The sequence below is a fragment of the Saimiri boliviensis genome, chromosome 19 (genome assembly GCF_048565385.1).
Source record: "Saimiri boliviensis isolate mSaiBol1 chromosome 19, mSaiBol1.pri, whole genome shotgun sequence".
Lineage (NCBI taxonomy): Eukaryota > Metazoa > Chordata > Mammalia > Primates > Cebidae > Saimiri > Saimiri boliviensis.
The window spans coordinates 31445418-31461579 of NC_133467.1; the positions used below are offsets into that span (position 1 = coordinate 31445418).

At 47.1% G+C, this 16162-nt stretch overlaps 1 protein-coding gene across 1 annotated transcript; it reads right to left on the bottom strand.

The window, feature by feature from the left end:
• Window positions 1-124: 124 nt before the first annotated feature.
• On the bottom strand, window positions 125-16149 carry NCSTN (nicastrin). Its single transcript, XM_003937928.4, has 17 exons — window positions 15995-16149; window positions 14662-14766; window positions 10122-10245; window positions 9577-9698; window positions 8995-9140; window positions 7735-7885; window positions 7299-7408; window positions 6898-7050; window positions 6114-6218; window positions 5868-5945; window positions 4791-4963; window positions 3304-3406; window positions 3103-3198; window positions 2708-2795; window positions 2319-2473; window positions 1820-2032; window positions 125-929 (listed from the first exon to the last, which is right to left on the bottom strand). Exons 1-17 carry the CDS (start codon window positions 16077-16079, stop codon window positions 807-809), a joined length of 2130 nt encoding a protein of 709 aa, XP_003937977.1. The 5' UTR covers window positions 16080-16149; the 3' UTR covers window positions 125-806.
• Between the last annotated feature and the right edge of the window lie 13 nt (window positions 16150-16162).

Genomic DNA, 16162 nt, shown 5'->3' on the forward strand with positions numbered 1-16162 from the left:
CCTTGGGTCCTCTGGAGCCCAAGATGATATAAGACGACAGCATCAAAGATAACTTCATGACTTCCAGTCCAGGCTCACTGAACAAGGTGGCCTGGGAAGAATAAAGGCAGCAGTACAAGTCATGTGGGATCATCTATTTTAATGAAACTCATTATATATATATTTACAAAAAAGAATAAAAGAAAAAGACAAAAACAAAAATAGATATTACAGCTTAATAAAAAGTACAACTGAGCACTGTGGGCTGGAGGTGGGATACCCACCCGCAGCAGGCCCACCCTAATGTGCCATCTGAGGGCCCAGAGAAAGACGGTGGGAAGCAGACAGCAGGCTCAGCCCAGAGATGCCCCTGTCATCCTCCTCAAGGGTTCCATGTAGCTTGATCCTGACATTCAACCTTTTACGTCCTTCCTGGTCACGAAGGTGGCTGGGTACAGGGGTGGGGGTGAGGAGCAGAAAGAGGCACAGGGCAGGATAGGAAAAGTAGAAGGATCCTGAAGGGCAACTTAGGGTGGGTAACTAGGGAGTTAAACAGGAGCAAGAAGCTTCTATTTGTAATCCCCAAAATCTGGCACGAGTAGGGAAGAGGAGGAAATGGAGAGGGGGAGAAGGGAAAGGGGAGTGGAGGAAGGGAGGCAACTTATTTCTCTCTCCCTGTGTCTTTTGGATAGTTCCATTCTTTTATGTTAATCCCAGTCTGAGACAGGCCCAGGGAGGCTCCAGTGACAAAACTAGTGGTTGTGTCCCAGTGGGACAGATGCTCGAGGAAGTGAACTGCTGAGCTGGCAGGAAAAGCTGGGGTCCTCTCAGTATGACACGGCTCCTGGCTCCCGGGGAGCAATGAAAAGGACATCAGCTTTGGCATTGATGCAGTAGGTGACGATGAGAGAGAAGGTGAGGATGCCGAAGCCCACTATCAGGGTGATGAACTGTAGGGGGAGGGAGGGCAAGAAAGGAGGAAGGCATTTTCAGAACTCAGTGCAGTTTTCCGGGTAACTGTTTGGGGTCGGGAGCCATGGGAATTCAGATGCTGGCCCTAAGCACCAAGTATGGACCAATCATGGGCAATATCTCTCCAGCCTACAGACTTTGTCTCCGCATTTGAGAAGAGAAGTAAAGTTCTTGCTTCTGTCTTGTATTACTTAGATTATGGGCATTTTTAAAGCAGGGCCCATGGCTTTGGTTCTCTTGCGGCATTTACATTACTGACTTATGACAAGAGCTCAGTACATCAGACTGACTCATCCCAGCTGTGCCAGATGGGGAATATCAGATGGGAGTGGAAACTGTGGAGGAGTTCTGGGATCCACAGGGACTCTCCAGAATAAACACATCTTCAAACTCTCTGTGAAGAAAGGCCTCCTGTCAGGTGCGGCGGCTCATACCTGTAATCCCAGCACTGTGGGAGGCCACGGCGGGTGGATCACCTGAGGTCAGGAGTTTGAGACTAGCCTGACCAACACGGTGAAACCCATCTCTACTAAAAATAAAAAAAAATTAGCCGGGCACAGTGACACATGTCTGTAATCCCAGCTACTCGGAGACTGAGGCAAGAGAATTGCTTGAACTGGGGAGGCGGAGGTTGCAGTGAGCCAAGATTGCGCCACTGCACTCCAGCTTGGGCAACAAGAGTAAAACTCCATCTCACACACACAAAAAGGCCTCCTAAGGGAACATGCTGGCTGACCAGGGACAGATTTGCAGTAGGCTTTTGCTACAAATCTAGGGCAAATGGGAATTGGAAGGGGGCACATGAGACAAGAAACCAGATAAAGAAGTCAGACAGATCCCTGCGACCTCCCCTCCTGCCCCATCTCACCTCAAGCTCTTTGCTGGCAATGAGAAATATTCGGGCACGGATATCTTTCCAGCGGCTCTCAGTCCATGTAGAGTATTCAGTAGAGCTCCACTGACTCAGTTCGAAGGCAGGAGACAAGGCCCTGGCTAATCGTGCAGTGGAACGCACGCACCGGGGGAGTCGGTCCGTCTCATTGGAATTCAAAGGGCCCTGGACCCATGAGTACTCATACAGCTGCACAGGAAGATGGGCCACAACACAGGGCTAGGGTGATCCCCTTCTCCCTCGTTCCCTTTACTCTCTATCAGTGCCATGCTCTAACCAAGTGAGCTAACTGGCTGCTGTCCCTGTACCCATTAGATGGTCCATTTTCACCAAGCTCTTCAACACTCCATTTCTCAGGACTGCATCTCTCCACCTCTCCATCCCAATCCCCTGGGTCTAACTGGGCCGAGAAGAACGTCCAACTTTCCCAAGAGAAAGGGGCCCCAGGGTACCTCCGACACCCACCACCACTCACATCCTTGTTTTCACTTGGGACTTTACTTGGATCCTGGCACTGCTCTCGGGTGAGGTTGACCACTGTGCCAGTCAAATTTGCCAAGGCATACTGTACGATGTAAGTGGTGTTGGTGGGGCTAGAGACAGCGATGTAATGTTGAAGAGGCCCGTCACCTGATCGCAGACCAAAGGGAAGGGAAGATTTGGTGTGGACGGTGGGTGAAACAGGAAAAGCCCAAGATTGGCAGCAGCCAGAAAGGAGGGCAAGGGAAAAGGATCCATCAAATATGAGAAGAGAGAAAGGAAAACAGAGAGAAAAAAAAGAAAAAAAGGAAGAGTTAAACCAAAATGACTTTTTCTCTATCGTTTCCCTCAGCTAAGAGTCCCATTCCCACACCAGATGCTTACCCAAGTAGGACCTTAGGTCCTGCCTGAGGATAGACTGGAACCATGAGTTGTTGGCTCTAATCAGAAACCCATAGAGCAGGCGAGTAACCTAGGATCAGAACAGTGCAAAGAGAAAACTCTGTGACCTGAAGTGAGCCCACAGAAAGAAATTATCAGTGGAGACCCAGTCATGGGGCAGGAACCAGACTGGCTAGATAGACTGGAGTTGGGAGACAGTGGCTGGCTCACAAGATGCAGATGAGCCCCACCCAAGAGCTCTCTGGGGCATCAGGCATTCTCACTGGCATCAACAGGCATGTGGAATTCCAAGGTTTGGGACATTAGACAAGGGACATAAAGGATAGGGGCATCTTGCTGTGTAAACAGACAGGAGGAGCCGGGGCCCATCTGCTTACCGTTTGGGGATCAGCCTGAACTGTGTCGCTGAAGTTGGTTCCTCCTGCAAGCTCATACAGAGCACGTCCCAGCACTGTGGCCACATCTGCCAGGGCCTGTGGTAGGTGAGGAGGGGGCTGAATGGCCCACCTCTCCTATCCTCAAACGCTAGCACCTTCACTGTGTGCCCCAGGCTCCCACCCAGCCTGGTTCAGTGCTACCTTGGCAGTGTCTGTTACAAAGTTCAGGTCCTCTTCAGGGCTCAGCCATTCGGGATAGCTCACATTAATGTTCTCAGCAGTGTCGTAAATACTCTGGTAGTATCTGCCAGGAAAGCTGGCATGAGCCTTGGCTACATTTAGCCAGGGCTCTGCCCTTTTCCTCCCTCAAATACCTCTTATGCAGGAACTTGGTATCTCATTTTTCATCATCCAGAAAAAAGGGATGAGAGAAAATCAGGATCCCATATTGAAGGTGTGGAGAACAGGGAGATAGGAGTGAGGGTGAAGTGGCTAGTGAAAATTAAAGACTTTCCTAACAGACAAGTAGAAAAGGTAAATGAGCTCGGATCTTTAAGAACAGGAGAGACTCTTCTATATCACTGGGGCTGGAGACGTGGGGGATGGTTAAGATGACTTTCAGAGAACTCTGCCATATATCATCAGATCAATTACATAACTGTTCCAATGAACACTTCTATTTAGGGTGGCTGGGAGCAGGGGGTGATTAGCAGGTCTTAGCATCAGGTCTGCTCATAGATATATATGAATACATTGATAAAATCACCACGATGATCCTTATGGAGCCCCAAGGAGATAGATCTTAAAAGAGGGAATAACAGAGCTCCACAGTCTTTACCATTGATAAATCCCTGTCCCACACGAAGTCAAGTCAGCCATATAATCAAATCCAAAATGTGTTCAAATGATGAATCCTCACTCACCCCCGAAGTGATACAAAGAAAGCTTTGGAGAAGACGGCTGACCCTAAGTGCTCGGGCTGTCACTCCCCTAAATGAAGGGGAAAGTACTACTTGGCTGGGGTCAGAAACAGAGCTCAAGCATTTTCACTCTGAAACTCATTTTACCCCAGGGAAGCTTGGCAATCCAGCCTGAGTAAGAAGTCCCCTGTTACCTAAGGCTTCAGGTTAGGAGCAGTTTAAGGATAAACTGGACCAAGAAAGAGGTGACTAACAGGGCCTTACTTTGTGTATCTGGAGCCCCATCAGCTATGGGAGACTCTTTTACTGTCACACTGAACCATGGATACCTATCACATGGCAAGAACATGGTACATTTCACGGAGTATGAATACTGTTTCTGGCACCTCTGGGTGGGTTTAAGAGGACTGCTTTCTCTACTCCAGCCAAAGAGCCCCCACCACCCTTCCCATGCTTGGTTTGAGATGATGCCCTCTGCTGGCAGCCCTGAGGAACTCAGGACCCTGGAGAGCTTGGGAGCAGTGGAACCCATAACTGAGTATTGTGATAGGAAAGGATTAAGGGTGAGGAAGAGTTTCTAAGATGAATTTCCAGTCAAACAAATAAGGGTTTTGGGCCGGATGTGAAAAGGCCACTGAGCAAAGACTACAGATGGACTTGAGGTTTTGGAGGAGGTAGGGTGGGAATGTGGAGGACAGTGACCTTCCTCCCAGACTGCAGAACAGACTCTTCCAGAATGAAGAGGGGGCAGGGCCAAGCGATTCTTACTTGTTATTGAAGGCACGAGAGTGGTCAGCCAGAACAACACCAGAGATGTTTCGAGCTCGAAGAAATCGCTGCAGGGAAGATGGTGGGAGAGGCTGGGACTGATTTGGCCTCCTGAGGATGACAGCAGGGACGCCAGCACCACTCTTCTCCAATGTGTTCAGGAGATCCTCCACCTGCGGGGGAACGAGGCAGACTGACTGATGGGAGGCTGGGGGATGGGAAGCGAGAGGTCTCTTTTAGGCCTGAAATGCTCTATACTTCGGGTCCCCAGCTTGGGGGAGCTACCCTATCTCTAATAGACTTTTATCCCTCCAGCCTTCTGGGACCAAGGTTCTCTGAATTTCCTGTAGCTTCCGCCATTCTTTTTAGAGTTAGAAAACTGAGGCATAAAGAAGAGGACTTCTTTTTCATATTTATAGGAAAATTGTACTGTATTCAAGACTCTGCTTTATCTTTGGTGGATGCTTCACTTATTATTTATTGTGCAGAACTGGAGGGGGCAAATAATAATAGAAAACTGTGTGCTGAATGCCAAACAGATAACCAATTATTTAAATGCTACAGGAATCCAGAGCAGGGATGACACTGAAGGCTGGAATTGCAGAAAGAGGACCACCTGGAGAAAAGCAGACCTAACGGTGGACCTAGAGGGAAGGGAACATTTTGAACAAGCAGTGAGGAAAGTGGAGGGCAAACTTGGGTAGGGACTGTGACACAGCCAGGACTTGGGCAGAGCAGCCTTGACAACTGGATCCATGGGGCAGCAAGGCAAGAAGGGAGCTAGTCACTCACCTATCCTTAATGGGCAGTGGTAGTCTGCTAGGCAACAAATGATCAGAGAACTACCCAGTCCAGGGAACCAATGGGATGCCACTGAGCTCCTGATTCTTCCCAGCAGCAACAACAGCTGTGGTGTTCATCCTTTGGCCAACACCCAATCCAATCCTGTCTCTTACCCTGTCTCACAGGCCCTGGGGGTTAGTGGAAACAGGGCAGGGGTTGGTGGAAACAGGGCAGGGGTTGGGGTCTGGATTCTGAGCTGTAGGAACAGGAAATGAGGAGAGATGCTCAGGTTACCTGGCTCCGAACAGACTCATTTTTCTGAGACATGGGATCTGTGTGCATCCAAAGCTCTAGTGAAGTTCTTAAGGCCACCTGCGAGGAGGATGAAGAAACAACACTTAGAATCAGTTTCCTGTTCTGGCCCATACCTAGGAGATAGAAGTCAAGGGAAGAGGTGGTGGTTTCTGCAGTTGAGACCACAGAACAACAAAGGAGGAAGCTGTAAGTAAAAAGGAAGGGCCAGGGGGATATGCTGCATACCTGTCCCAGCTCCACAAATGAGTCAACGTTCTCTAACTGCACAGGAAACTTGCCCTTCTCCATATCGTAGACCATCCTTGAGCTGCCAATGTAGTCAAAAGTTTCCTGAGAGATGGAGGTAGGTGGGAGGGGAATACAGATTCCAAGGTTTAAGAAAGCCTTGAAGAAGGCTAGATCATCAAAGCTATAGGCAAGACGACTACTGTCTCAGTTCACCTCAACTGCTAGTCAGCTTACAGTCATACGACTTTCTGTTCCTCTTGGCCCCGCCTCCCAGCTGGGGTGATCCCTCATATGTACATATCACAAGACTTCTCAAGCCCAGAAATGGGGAAAGTAGTCTTAGTAAAGGCCTAAGACAAACATCAGCTACTGTGTCTGCTTCTTAAGAGTCCCCCACCTCCAGTGACTCTGCCACAGATGCTGTTCCCTAATTTTAGGGGTCCTAGTGAGGAGAGTCAGTAGCCTCAGGGCTCCTGGATGGAGACAGCAGTAAAGGAGTCCAGAGAATAAAAGTAAAAGGCCACTCAATAGATCTTATCAGTGGGGGAAACAGGGGACTGGTTATACACCAATTCAGGATGTAAAAGCTTCCTAAAAAGAAGGAATCTAAGCTTCCTAAAATGGAGGAATCTAAAGGGGAGACACACGTAGACACATCCAGAAGCTCTGTGCTGATTAACAACCTAGGTCAAGTGCTGAGGTCTTCTCCAGCCAGTAGCTGCCCCCATCTTTACCATCCTCTTTCTTCCCTGCCATTGCACGCCAGCCAAAAAGCCCTTACCCCTTGAAAGAAGACAAACATGACATTGCGGGGCAGGGTGGTCACATCAGGTGCCTTTTGCAAAGCTTCAGCAGCAGCCAGCTGCGTGACGAAGGAAGCCACCGCGCTTTCGGCCCCTGGGGCCACATTCCAGAAGAAGGAACGACTATCCAGCTAGGTACCAAAGAAGAAAAGTCAGGGGATATGTACTTTAAAACTGGCCCCAAACCTCTTTTCCTGCTCCAGTCAAGAGAATTTACCTGTCCTGCGGCAATGCAGACAACCCAGGAGTCCCACAGCCCAGATTCCTCCCCATTTGACGCTTCCCAATTTAGCAACTTTGAAATCTGATATGCCAGAGAGGGGCCTGCCAGTTCTTTTTGTGCCAGCCCTGCCCATCCTGATCAGAAACCAGTACTCACCCGGGTGGCAGCGACCACAACCCTGTCATCCGGCTTTAATGTCCCAGTTGTATTGATAGGCTTTAGCATGCTCCACACATTGTAATCAGACAGGGGGTCACAGACGATTTCTAAGCAGGGCACAAACAATGAGAGATCAACAAGGCTAAAGGAGAGGGTAGCTATAAAGGCAACACCGGAAAATGTCTCTGACCAGTGCCCCATCAACTCTAAGTCATTTTCTCCACTTACAACAGTCCCAGGTTGGCTTTTCTGCCACCATCCACTTTAGAAACAAGCTGCCTACGTTTTCCAGAATTGTTTCTAGTTCTCCCACGCACAGCTCCTTCATGGTGTCTACTCCTTTCCTGTTATAGTCTCTACAACATTCCCTGGCCTGGTTCCACTTTCCCTCTGCCCCTCATTCCAATACCCTCACGGTTTGGATCTGCCCTACCTGGGTTGATGCTGAAGGTGCTTTGGATGGAGCTGCGCCGCATGCAGGTGGCAGTGCTGATGACAGCGTGCATGTGTGAGAAGAGCTGCATGGCACACAGCGGGAAGGTTGGTGCTGAGCCATTCTGACTCAGGTTGTGATCTTGGTAGCACTGAAAGGAGAGATGGACCTCACGGAGACAGCTAGCTGTGGAGGCCCTCCCTTACATCCCAGAAACAGGAGGGTCCAGTTCCATCCTTTTAGGATGGAGCCACACCCTTTTCGGAGACATTTGTCCCTGAGCTATGGTTACCCTGGTACAACCATAGGATCTATAAGGTCAAAGAGGAAAAACTTATCAAGAGGTACAAAGGGTTGCAGACTCTCTGGTTTAGTTGGAGCAGATGAAATTATCCCACTTCAGATGGCCTGGCCCAGTGTGAAGCTTCAGCCACTGAAAAGATTCAATGTGATCTGATACAGAGAGCACCAAACTAGAGACAGAAAATCAGATACGACACAGCTTGGACATCAGCTCACCATGCACCTTTGGACAAATCTCTTAACTACTCTGTGAATCAAAGTGGAAATACTAGACCAGAATTAGGGCACATCAGAGCTAAAAAGAACATCCGAAATCACCAAATTGAATAAATCGCTAGTCCAATGCTCTTTTTATGATACTGAGTGGCTCTTAACCTGGGCTGTGTACCTTGTTTCATATGATTCTTTCAGATATTCTTTATGTTTTCTTCTAGTCTAAAAGGCTTTAATGCTGTGCTATCAGGCCAGAGCGAAACGTGGGAAAAGAACGTGAGAAAAATCAATGTCTGGGTTCTCTTTGGAGTAACCGTCTTTCAGCAGGTGCACTAGCAGAATGAGCCTCCCTCTGAACAGGAGAGCCTAGAAAATCATCCCCTTTCTTCCTTTTCTTTTCTTTTCCTTCCCTCCCTCCCTTCTCTTTCCTTCCTTTCTCCCTTCCCTCCCCTCCCCTCCACCCACCTGCCTGCCCACCTGCCTTCCCTTCCCTCCCTCCCTCCCTCCCTCTCTCTTCTTTCTCTCTCTCTCTCTCTTTCTTTTGAGACAGGGTCTCGCTCTGTCACCCAGGCTGGAGTGCAGTGGTGCCACCTCAGCTCACTGAAATCTCTGCCTCCTGGGCTCAAGCGATCCTCCTTTCTCAGCCTCCTGAGTAGCCGGAACTACATGAGCACACCACCACGCCTGGCTAGAAAAATAATCTTCTTTCTAACTGGAATTACTAGGAGCTGGCATAGTCATTACCTGCTTGATGACCTTGGTTTCATTTTCATCTTCAAGAAGAAAGATGGGGAAACTAAAGTCTTCATAAGCCAAACCATTGCCCAGTGAGTTCCACTGTATTTCTCCACAGTGAGCAAACTCTGGCCCATAGGAGTTGGAGTAAACACCTGAAGGGAAGGATGGGGGATTGGGAGACTGGTTACGGGGACACCAAGTACTCAGGAACCAGGTGTGCGAGGAAGGTTAGGATATCTTAGAGTTGGGACTAAAGGTTCAAAAGGAGGTGGTGACATAAAGAAGCAGGCATGAAGTCTATCACCATCCACACTAAAATAGAGAGGCAATGGTAACAGGGAGTCTTAGGCTGTCAGATTAGGGATGTGAACATGTGACAAAAAGGGATGATGCCAGGTAAGGCAAAGGAAGGGAAAGCAGGAGAGGGAGGCGATGAGCAGCAAGACAAACACTACCTCCTGTTTGCAAGTCAGTTACTGACACTACACACAGACACAGACACACACACATCCCTCACAAAGACATAAAACCAAAGCAACAATGAGCCCTAGGTGACAGCAGGCTCTCCTGACCCTTTGGGACACTTACCAAACCCGTCATTTGGGCACTGCACACTAGGAGAGAAGCCTGAAGCTGGACTGGGCTTGGTCAAGGACACTGCAAGACCAGCAATTCGACTGGTTCTTCCCTTCAGCTTCTCCATTAAATTCCTGGAATACGAAAGGAATTCCATGCAGGAACTCAGGAAGGTATCAGACAGCCTGACATCCTGCCCTCCAGGATGGAAACAAATGGGGAACTAGGGGCACTAGACTGTTTCCCTAGTACTTCCTTTCAGTCACTAACTTCTGACTCTGGACTATGGTCTGCTCTAAAAGTAGAGCTCTAGTGAGTAAGGACCCCAGGGAGGAAGGAGAGGGGTGCCCAGAATTACTCAGAAACAAGGTAGATGAAATTAAGCCCTGAGCTCAAGATTATTTTTGACAGTACAACCTTCCTTCTGAAGACTATCCCACCCTCGCCCCTGACCAGACCAGGGCAGCCAAGGGATGTTTTCACTAATAAGTGGGAGGACTGTTCACTGAACTTTGCCCTCTGTGGATGTTTTCCCAGCAGATACGTCTAGTTCTTACCTGGTAAAAAGCTTGCTCTCCAGCAGAACCATGTAAGGGGGGTTAGGGCCATCAGTCAATACCCACTGCAGGTCCTCTTCTTTCTCTACGACGTGGATAACCCCTGTGTCTCCACTAATTGAAGCTGCCAGGACAGAATGAGTCAAATTAAAGCTCCCATGGTTGACAATTCTGACTTTGCCTCACTGATTCTGCATATATTTTCTCTTTAAAGATGTCACGACATATTTAGGGGGAACACAGGCACCTCTAGATTTGAACTGAAAAGCTGTTGCCCCAGCTCCATCTGAAGGTTATCAGGAGGAAATGGAATATAAAAGAGCACAAGAGGACTCATTATATGCCAGAAAGGTTCTGTGAGCTTCATTTTCTTGCTCTCTGCCCTCAACCTTATTTAGCTGTATACATAAGATAGACACCAAAGTTTTCAAACCTCTATTTTCCCCAGAAAATGCTACCCAATCCCTAGCTCAGAGATACTCTAAATCTATAGCTCAGGGTTTTAGCTTTGAATCCTCCTTTGAAAAACGCATGCGTAGATGCCCTTGGCCTCAGGACCCTTCTTCAATTGTTAATCCTTTTGCCCTTTTTGAGAATGACTGACTTGCTTCTGGCCGGGTTTTAGATGAGGTTAAGCAAGAACTCTGAGGTCTCTAAAACAGAGCTTCCCAACTGATAGGCCTTGAATGGATTAGAGATGTTCTGACATTGGTTCTCCTCATTCTTGGAAACCCAGGGTTTCCAAAGTCACCTGCGGCCAGAGGCATACGTATCATTTACCCCAGGATGCCCTGAAAGTATCACCCATTTCTCTAAGTGCCAGGATGCCATACAAATAACATTTTCTATGTGTCTCATACATGATAAAGATTGGGAAGCACTGTATTAGAGGTAGATGACCCAGAGTCCAGAATACTTTGAATTCTATGTAATTCAAGGCATTAGGTAATACCCCTTAAGTCCCTAGTGATCTGTATAGGGATATCCTAGGGTCTCCCTGTGAGTCTTCTCCCGACAGAAAACTGGATGTGTTAATTCATAAATTATTTTAGACCAGTAGTTCTCAGCTCTGGCTGTGTATCAGAATCACTTTAGAGTTTTAAATGCCCGCCTCGGCCTCCCAAAGTGCTGGGATTACAGAAGTGAGCCACTACGCCTGGCCCTTGCCATAGCATTTAAAATATGGGAAAAGGAACAGGTAGTGTGGCAACTAAAAAACATATAACCTTGGCCAGGTGCGGTGGCTCATGCCTACAATCCCAGTACTTTGGGAGGCTGAAGTGGGTGGATCACTTGAGGTCAGGAGTTTGAGATCAGCCTGACCAACATAGTGAAATCCCGTCTCTACTAAAAATACAAAAATTAGCCAGGTGTGATGGCATGGGCCTGTAATGCCAGGTACTTGGGAGGCTGAGGCAGGAGAATTGCTTGAACCTGGGAGGTAGAGGCTGCAGTGAGCTGAGATTGTGCCACTGCACTCCAACCTGGGTGACACAGTGAGACTCTGTCACAAAAAAAACAAAACAAAACAAAACAAAGAACTTCAACTCCAGGGAGGACAGGAAGAAAACAAATTATGATACTGGACTGAAAAAAACCTGGATTCAAATCTGGGTTCTAACTAGTGGCAGTGTAGTCTTTTTTTTTTTTTTTTTTTTTTTTTTTTTTTTTAAGACAGGGTTTCACCATGTTGGTCAGGCTGATGTTGGTCAGGCTGGTCTTGAACTCCCAACCTCAGGTGATCCGCCCACCTTGGCCATCAAAGTGCTTGGATTACAGGCGTGAGCCACCATGTCCGGCCTAACAGTGTAGTCTTAAATAACTTGCTTATTTTCTCTGGGCCTTCAATGAGGAGGTTTTCTACCTCTATTCATCTCATACTGGGGGGATAGATGAAAGAAGGAAGAAAGGAAAGAAGGAGGGAGGGAGGGAAAAGAAACCTATTTATAACTCCCTTTGAGAGCTTTAAAGGGTCCAAGAGAAGCAGAGCATTATAACCAGAAAACAAATCTGGGTATCACTCTTTCTCCTTAGTTTTATCCTGTTCGCTACCCTAATTAAAAAGGGCGTAGCCTGCTCAGGAAAGACAGATATAATGAAGTAAAACTTAGAAATAAGTAGGTTGAAAAGAAAACAAGATCTTAATGAGGAAGTGGCCAGAGTCCAGCCCCTCCCCTCTTGTTTCCAAGTACTGGCACTTGGCTTTACCTGTAGAGGCTTTGCTTCCCACAGAGCTGTTTTAAGAACATAAAGCAGAATGAGTCATTCCCAAAGGAGTTTTCTTAGAGCCCAGTTACAAGAGGATGGGGTCCTGGCCTTCTGTACTTATAGTGAGGTTCCAGCAAGACCAGCAGTCTGATCTCAGCCCACCCTGGACCTAGCTCTCTTCCACCCTCAAACCAGTTCAGAAACTAAGTCCAGGGGCCAGACATGGTGGCTCACACCTATAATCCTGGCACTTTGGGAGGCCAAAGCAGGTGGGTCACAAGGTCAGGAGTTTGAGACCGGCCTGGCCAACATGGTGAAACCCCATCTCTACCAAAGATACAAAAATTTAGCCAGGTGTGGTGGTGCACACCTGTAACCCCAACTACTCAGGAGGCTGTCAGGAGAGTCGCTCGAACCCAGCAGCCACAGGTTGCAGTGAGCTGATATTGCACCACTGTACTCCAGTCTAGGAAACAGGGCAAGACTCCATCTCAAAAAAAAAAAAAAAAAAAAAAAAAAAGAGAGAGAGAAAGAAAGAAAGAAAGAAAGAAACTAACTCCAACAGAAAGTTTATTTGGGGCTGTTTGGAACCATTTAACCTACTCCCAGTGCTTTGTATAGCAGGGACATGGAATAATTATACTATAGCTCAGGAAAAGTAGTAACTGCTACTATGAGCCAGTCCTTCACTTCTCAGTGTCTCAGTTTTCCCTTACCAAAGTGGAAGGTTTCAGGAAATTATACAGCACTTCTGAGACCACACTATTTACTTAGCATCATCAATAAACATCCATTAAGAAGTATTTTACTTTCAGCCTTATGCAAGTATTCCAACCACTATTCCAGGGGTAAACTGAAATTCAGAGGTGATTAATTTGAAGATGAAGAAGCCAATATCAGGCCCCGTTTCCTGCTTATCTGCAAAACTACATTCTGACAGAGCTACTGTTCATGGAAAACAAAATCTGAAGATAGCAGGTTAGCCTTTAGATGACTACTTTTCCTGCCCTATGGTTCTTATAGTTTTTAGAGCCATAGTGTCATGGCACCCTCTTTTGGAACACACTTACAAAGCATAAAAATAAATGGTCTCACTGTCAGCTGAATTTAAGGAAAAAAAAGTTTTAAAAAAAGATAAATAGAATGCTTCACTAATTCCTCTTGCAATTATTTGGCATTTTCTTTTTCTTTGTTTTTTTTTTCGGTTTTTTTTTTTTTTTGAGACAGTGTCTCACTCTGTCACCCAGGCTGGAGTGCAGTGGCACAATCTTGGCTCATTGCAACCACTGCCTCCTGGGCTCAAGCGATTCTCCTGCCTCTGCCTCCCGAGAAGCTGGGACTATACAGGCACTCTACTTCAGCCGGCTACTTGTTGTATTTTTAGTGGAAACAAGGGGGTTTCAACATGCTGGGCAGGCTGGTCTTGAACTCCTGACCTCGAGTGATCCATCGCCTTGGCCTCCCAAAGTGCTAGGATTATAGGCATGAGCCATTGCACCCAGCTTATCTTGCATTTTCAGTACTTTCTCTTCAACCAGTTCATTGCCTTTAAGAAGCCCATTTTGGTTCCAAAAAGTTCAGAGTGCAAGTAATCACTGGACACCATAGAATATGAGACTTTTTTCACCTTAAAAAACAGCATAATAGGGTAGTTAAGAGTCCGGGCTTGGCCAAGCATGGTGGCTCATGCCTGTAATCCCAGCACTTTGGGTGGCCGAGATGGGTAGATCACTTGAGGCCAGGAATTCGAGACCATCCTGGCCAACATGGTAAAACCCAATCTCCACTAAAAATACAAAAATTAGCTGGGCGTGATGGTAGGTGCATGTAATCCCAGCTACTTGGGAGGCTGAGGCAGGAGAATCATTTGAATCTGGAAGGCAGAGGTCGCAGTGAACCGAGATTGCACCATTGCACTCCAGCATGGAAGACAAAAGCGAAACTCTATCTCAAAAAAAAAAAAAGCATCCCAGCTTAGTGCTTGGGCCACCAGGTCCTGGCTTCATCACTTATTACCAGTATGATCTTGGAAAAGTTACTCGACTTAAGTCTTTCATCATTTGTAAAGTGACAATAACAGTCAGACCTACTTTATGGGGTTGTGGTGGGGGTTATATGAGATACACATGTAAAAAGTTTGGTATGCAGCATTTACTACATGTTAGTTCTTATTAATTACCTTGCCTAGCTTGACAGATGGTTCTCTATCACTGCCTACTCACACAGTCCAATTTGAGTGTCAAAACTCCTAAGCAGGACATGGATGTTACTTAGTATCTAGGGCACAGACAAATATTAATGTCCACAAACATGAGTCCCAGTCTCAACTCACACTGGCAGCCAATCTGATGAGTGGCGTTAAGCAGGCGAACACAGGGAGCTGTTTTATTTAAGGGGATATATATCTTCCTCTCCACTGAGTTTCCCCTGCACAAACCTGATTGGAAGATAAAAAGTGTTAGAAAAAATTGAGAGACACAAGTACTGGCTTCTATCACGTCATTAGCCAGATGTATGTCATGAGTAAACCATTCAATATCATACTTCCTAAAATGAGATTAATGTCTATTCTTCTTACTTCTTGGGCAAATTATTGTAACAGATATATGCTAGACATGACACCCAGATATGTGTCTCAAGGGTTATTACAAAGTCCATGTAGTGCCATTGACAGTGACACTAAAAGAGAGAAAACTTGGTCAAAGGAAAGATGTTTGACCTTACATTATTTGCCAGATTCTGGTTGCATGGTTGATAACACTGCTGCTTGTGTATCCTGTATGTGCATTACTAATCGGTTAATACAAAGGTGCTGGGCTATGAAAACTTTCTGAGACATTTTTCCAAGAGTGTGACCAGAATTGGGAGAAACCTTATGACATACACCTGTCAGTTAATTTAACATCAGTAGGTCATTTGTGTGCCCACAGTGTGTGGCAGCTATAGTTTCTCCTTTGAGGGTCTTTAAAAACAATGTGAATTTGGGAAGCATAGTCATAGTTTTATACAGACATTTTGCATTTTTAGGGCGTGACCCACTAGAAAGCCATATATTAGTAAATAAACGCATATAAGCAAACATTTAAGAACATTATAAATGCCAAAAGTTCCTTGAATCTTTACTTCTCGGTCTTGACAGTTAAGAGTAGCCATAGTCTACCTTACTTTTACTTTACTGATTTAAAAAACAACAATAACAAACAGGCAAGGCAGAGGGACACAGATTTATGGTGTCATCAGTAGAGGAAGAAATAAGGAATCTACCTTTTAAGCGCCGCACAGCACCCACAGAACAAGACTGCTTTCATCTCAAAAAGTCTAAACGCGGGGAAGAAAGCTAACTTTCACACCTGTTCCTTTCGACTGTGGGTTGGGTGGCTGGGGGAAAACGAGGCATCTGGATAAAGTGGGAGAGGGTCGGGCTGGGAGTCCGGGAAGAGGCCTGGAAAAGGGAGTGAAGCGACTTGACGTGCTGTGGGGAAGAAGGGACCTTCAGGTCCAGGCAAAGGGGGAACTTCTGTCGTGGGAACGAAAGAGAAAGAGAATTTACAGGGTCGGGGGACAGAGGGGCAGCGGGAACCAGAAGGGAGACAGTGGTGCTCGCGGCAGGGCCGATCCGGAGAGTTCCCCTTAGAGAACGGAGCTCACGGGCGGGGAGGCCTCACCTGCTAGTAGGACGCAGAAAGACAGAAGGCGAAGGAGACTCCGACTTCCCGGGTCAGCCCCAGAGACACCCCCTGCCGTGGCCATCTTGCCTCTCAGCTGAGCGGAAGCCCCCGTTCGGCTCCTGTAGGGTAGCGGCCTCTCTAGGCTACCACTGACACCGTCTCTGT

Excerpts from the sequence above, each read along its gene's own strand:
- NCSTN (XM_003937928.4), bottom strand. The coding sequence starts at position 16,079 with ATGGCCACGGCAGGGGGTGTCTCTGGGGCTGACCCGGGAAGTCGGAGT. Across the intron at positions 3,407-4,790 it reads TCTCGTGCCTTCAATAACAA|ATACTACCAGAGTATTTACG; the intron begins GTAAGAATCGCT and ends CTTTCCTGGCAG. Across the intron at positions 2,033-2,318 it reads TCCCAAGTGAAAACAAGGAT|CTGTATGAGTACTCATGGGT; the intron begins GTGAGTGGTGGT and ends CTTCCTGTGCAG.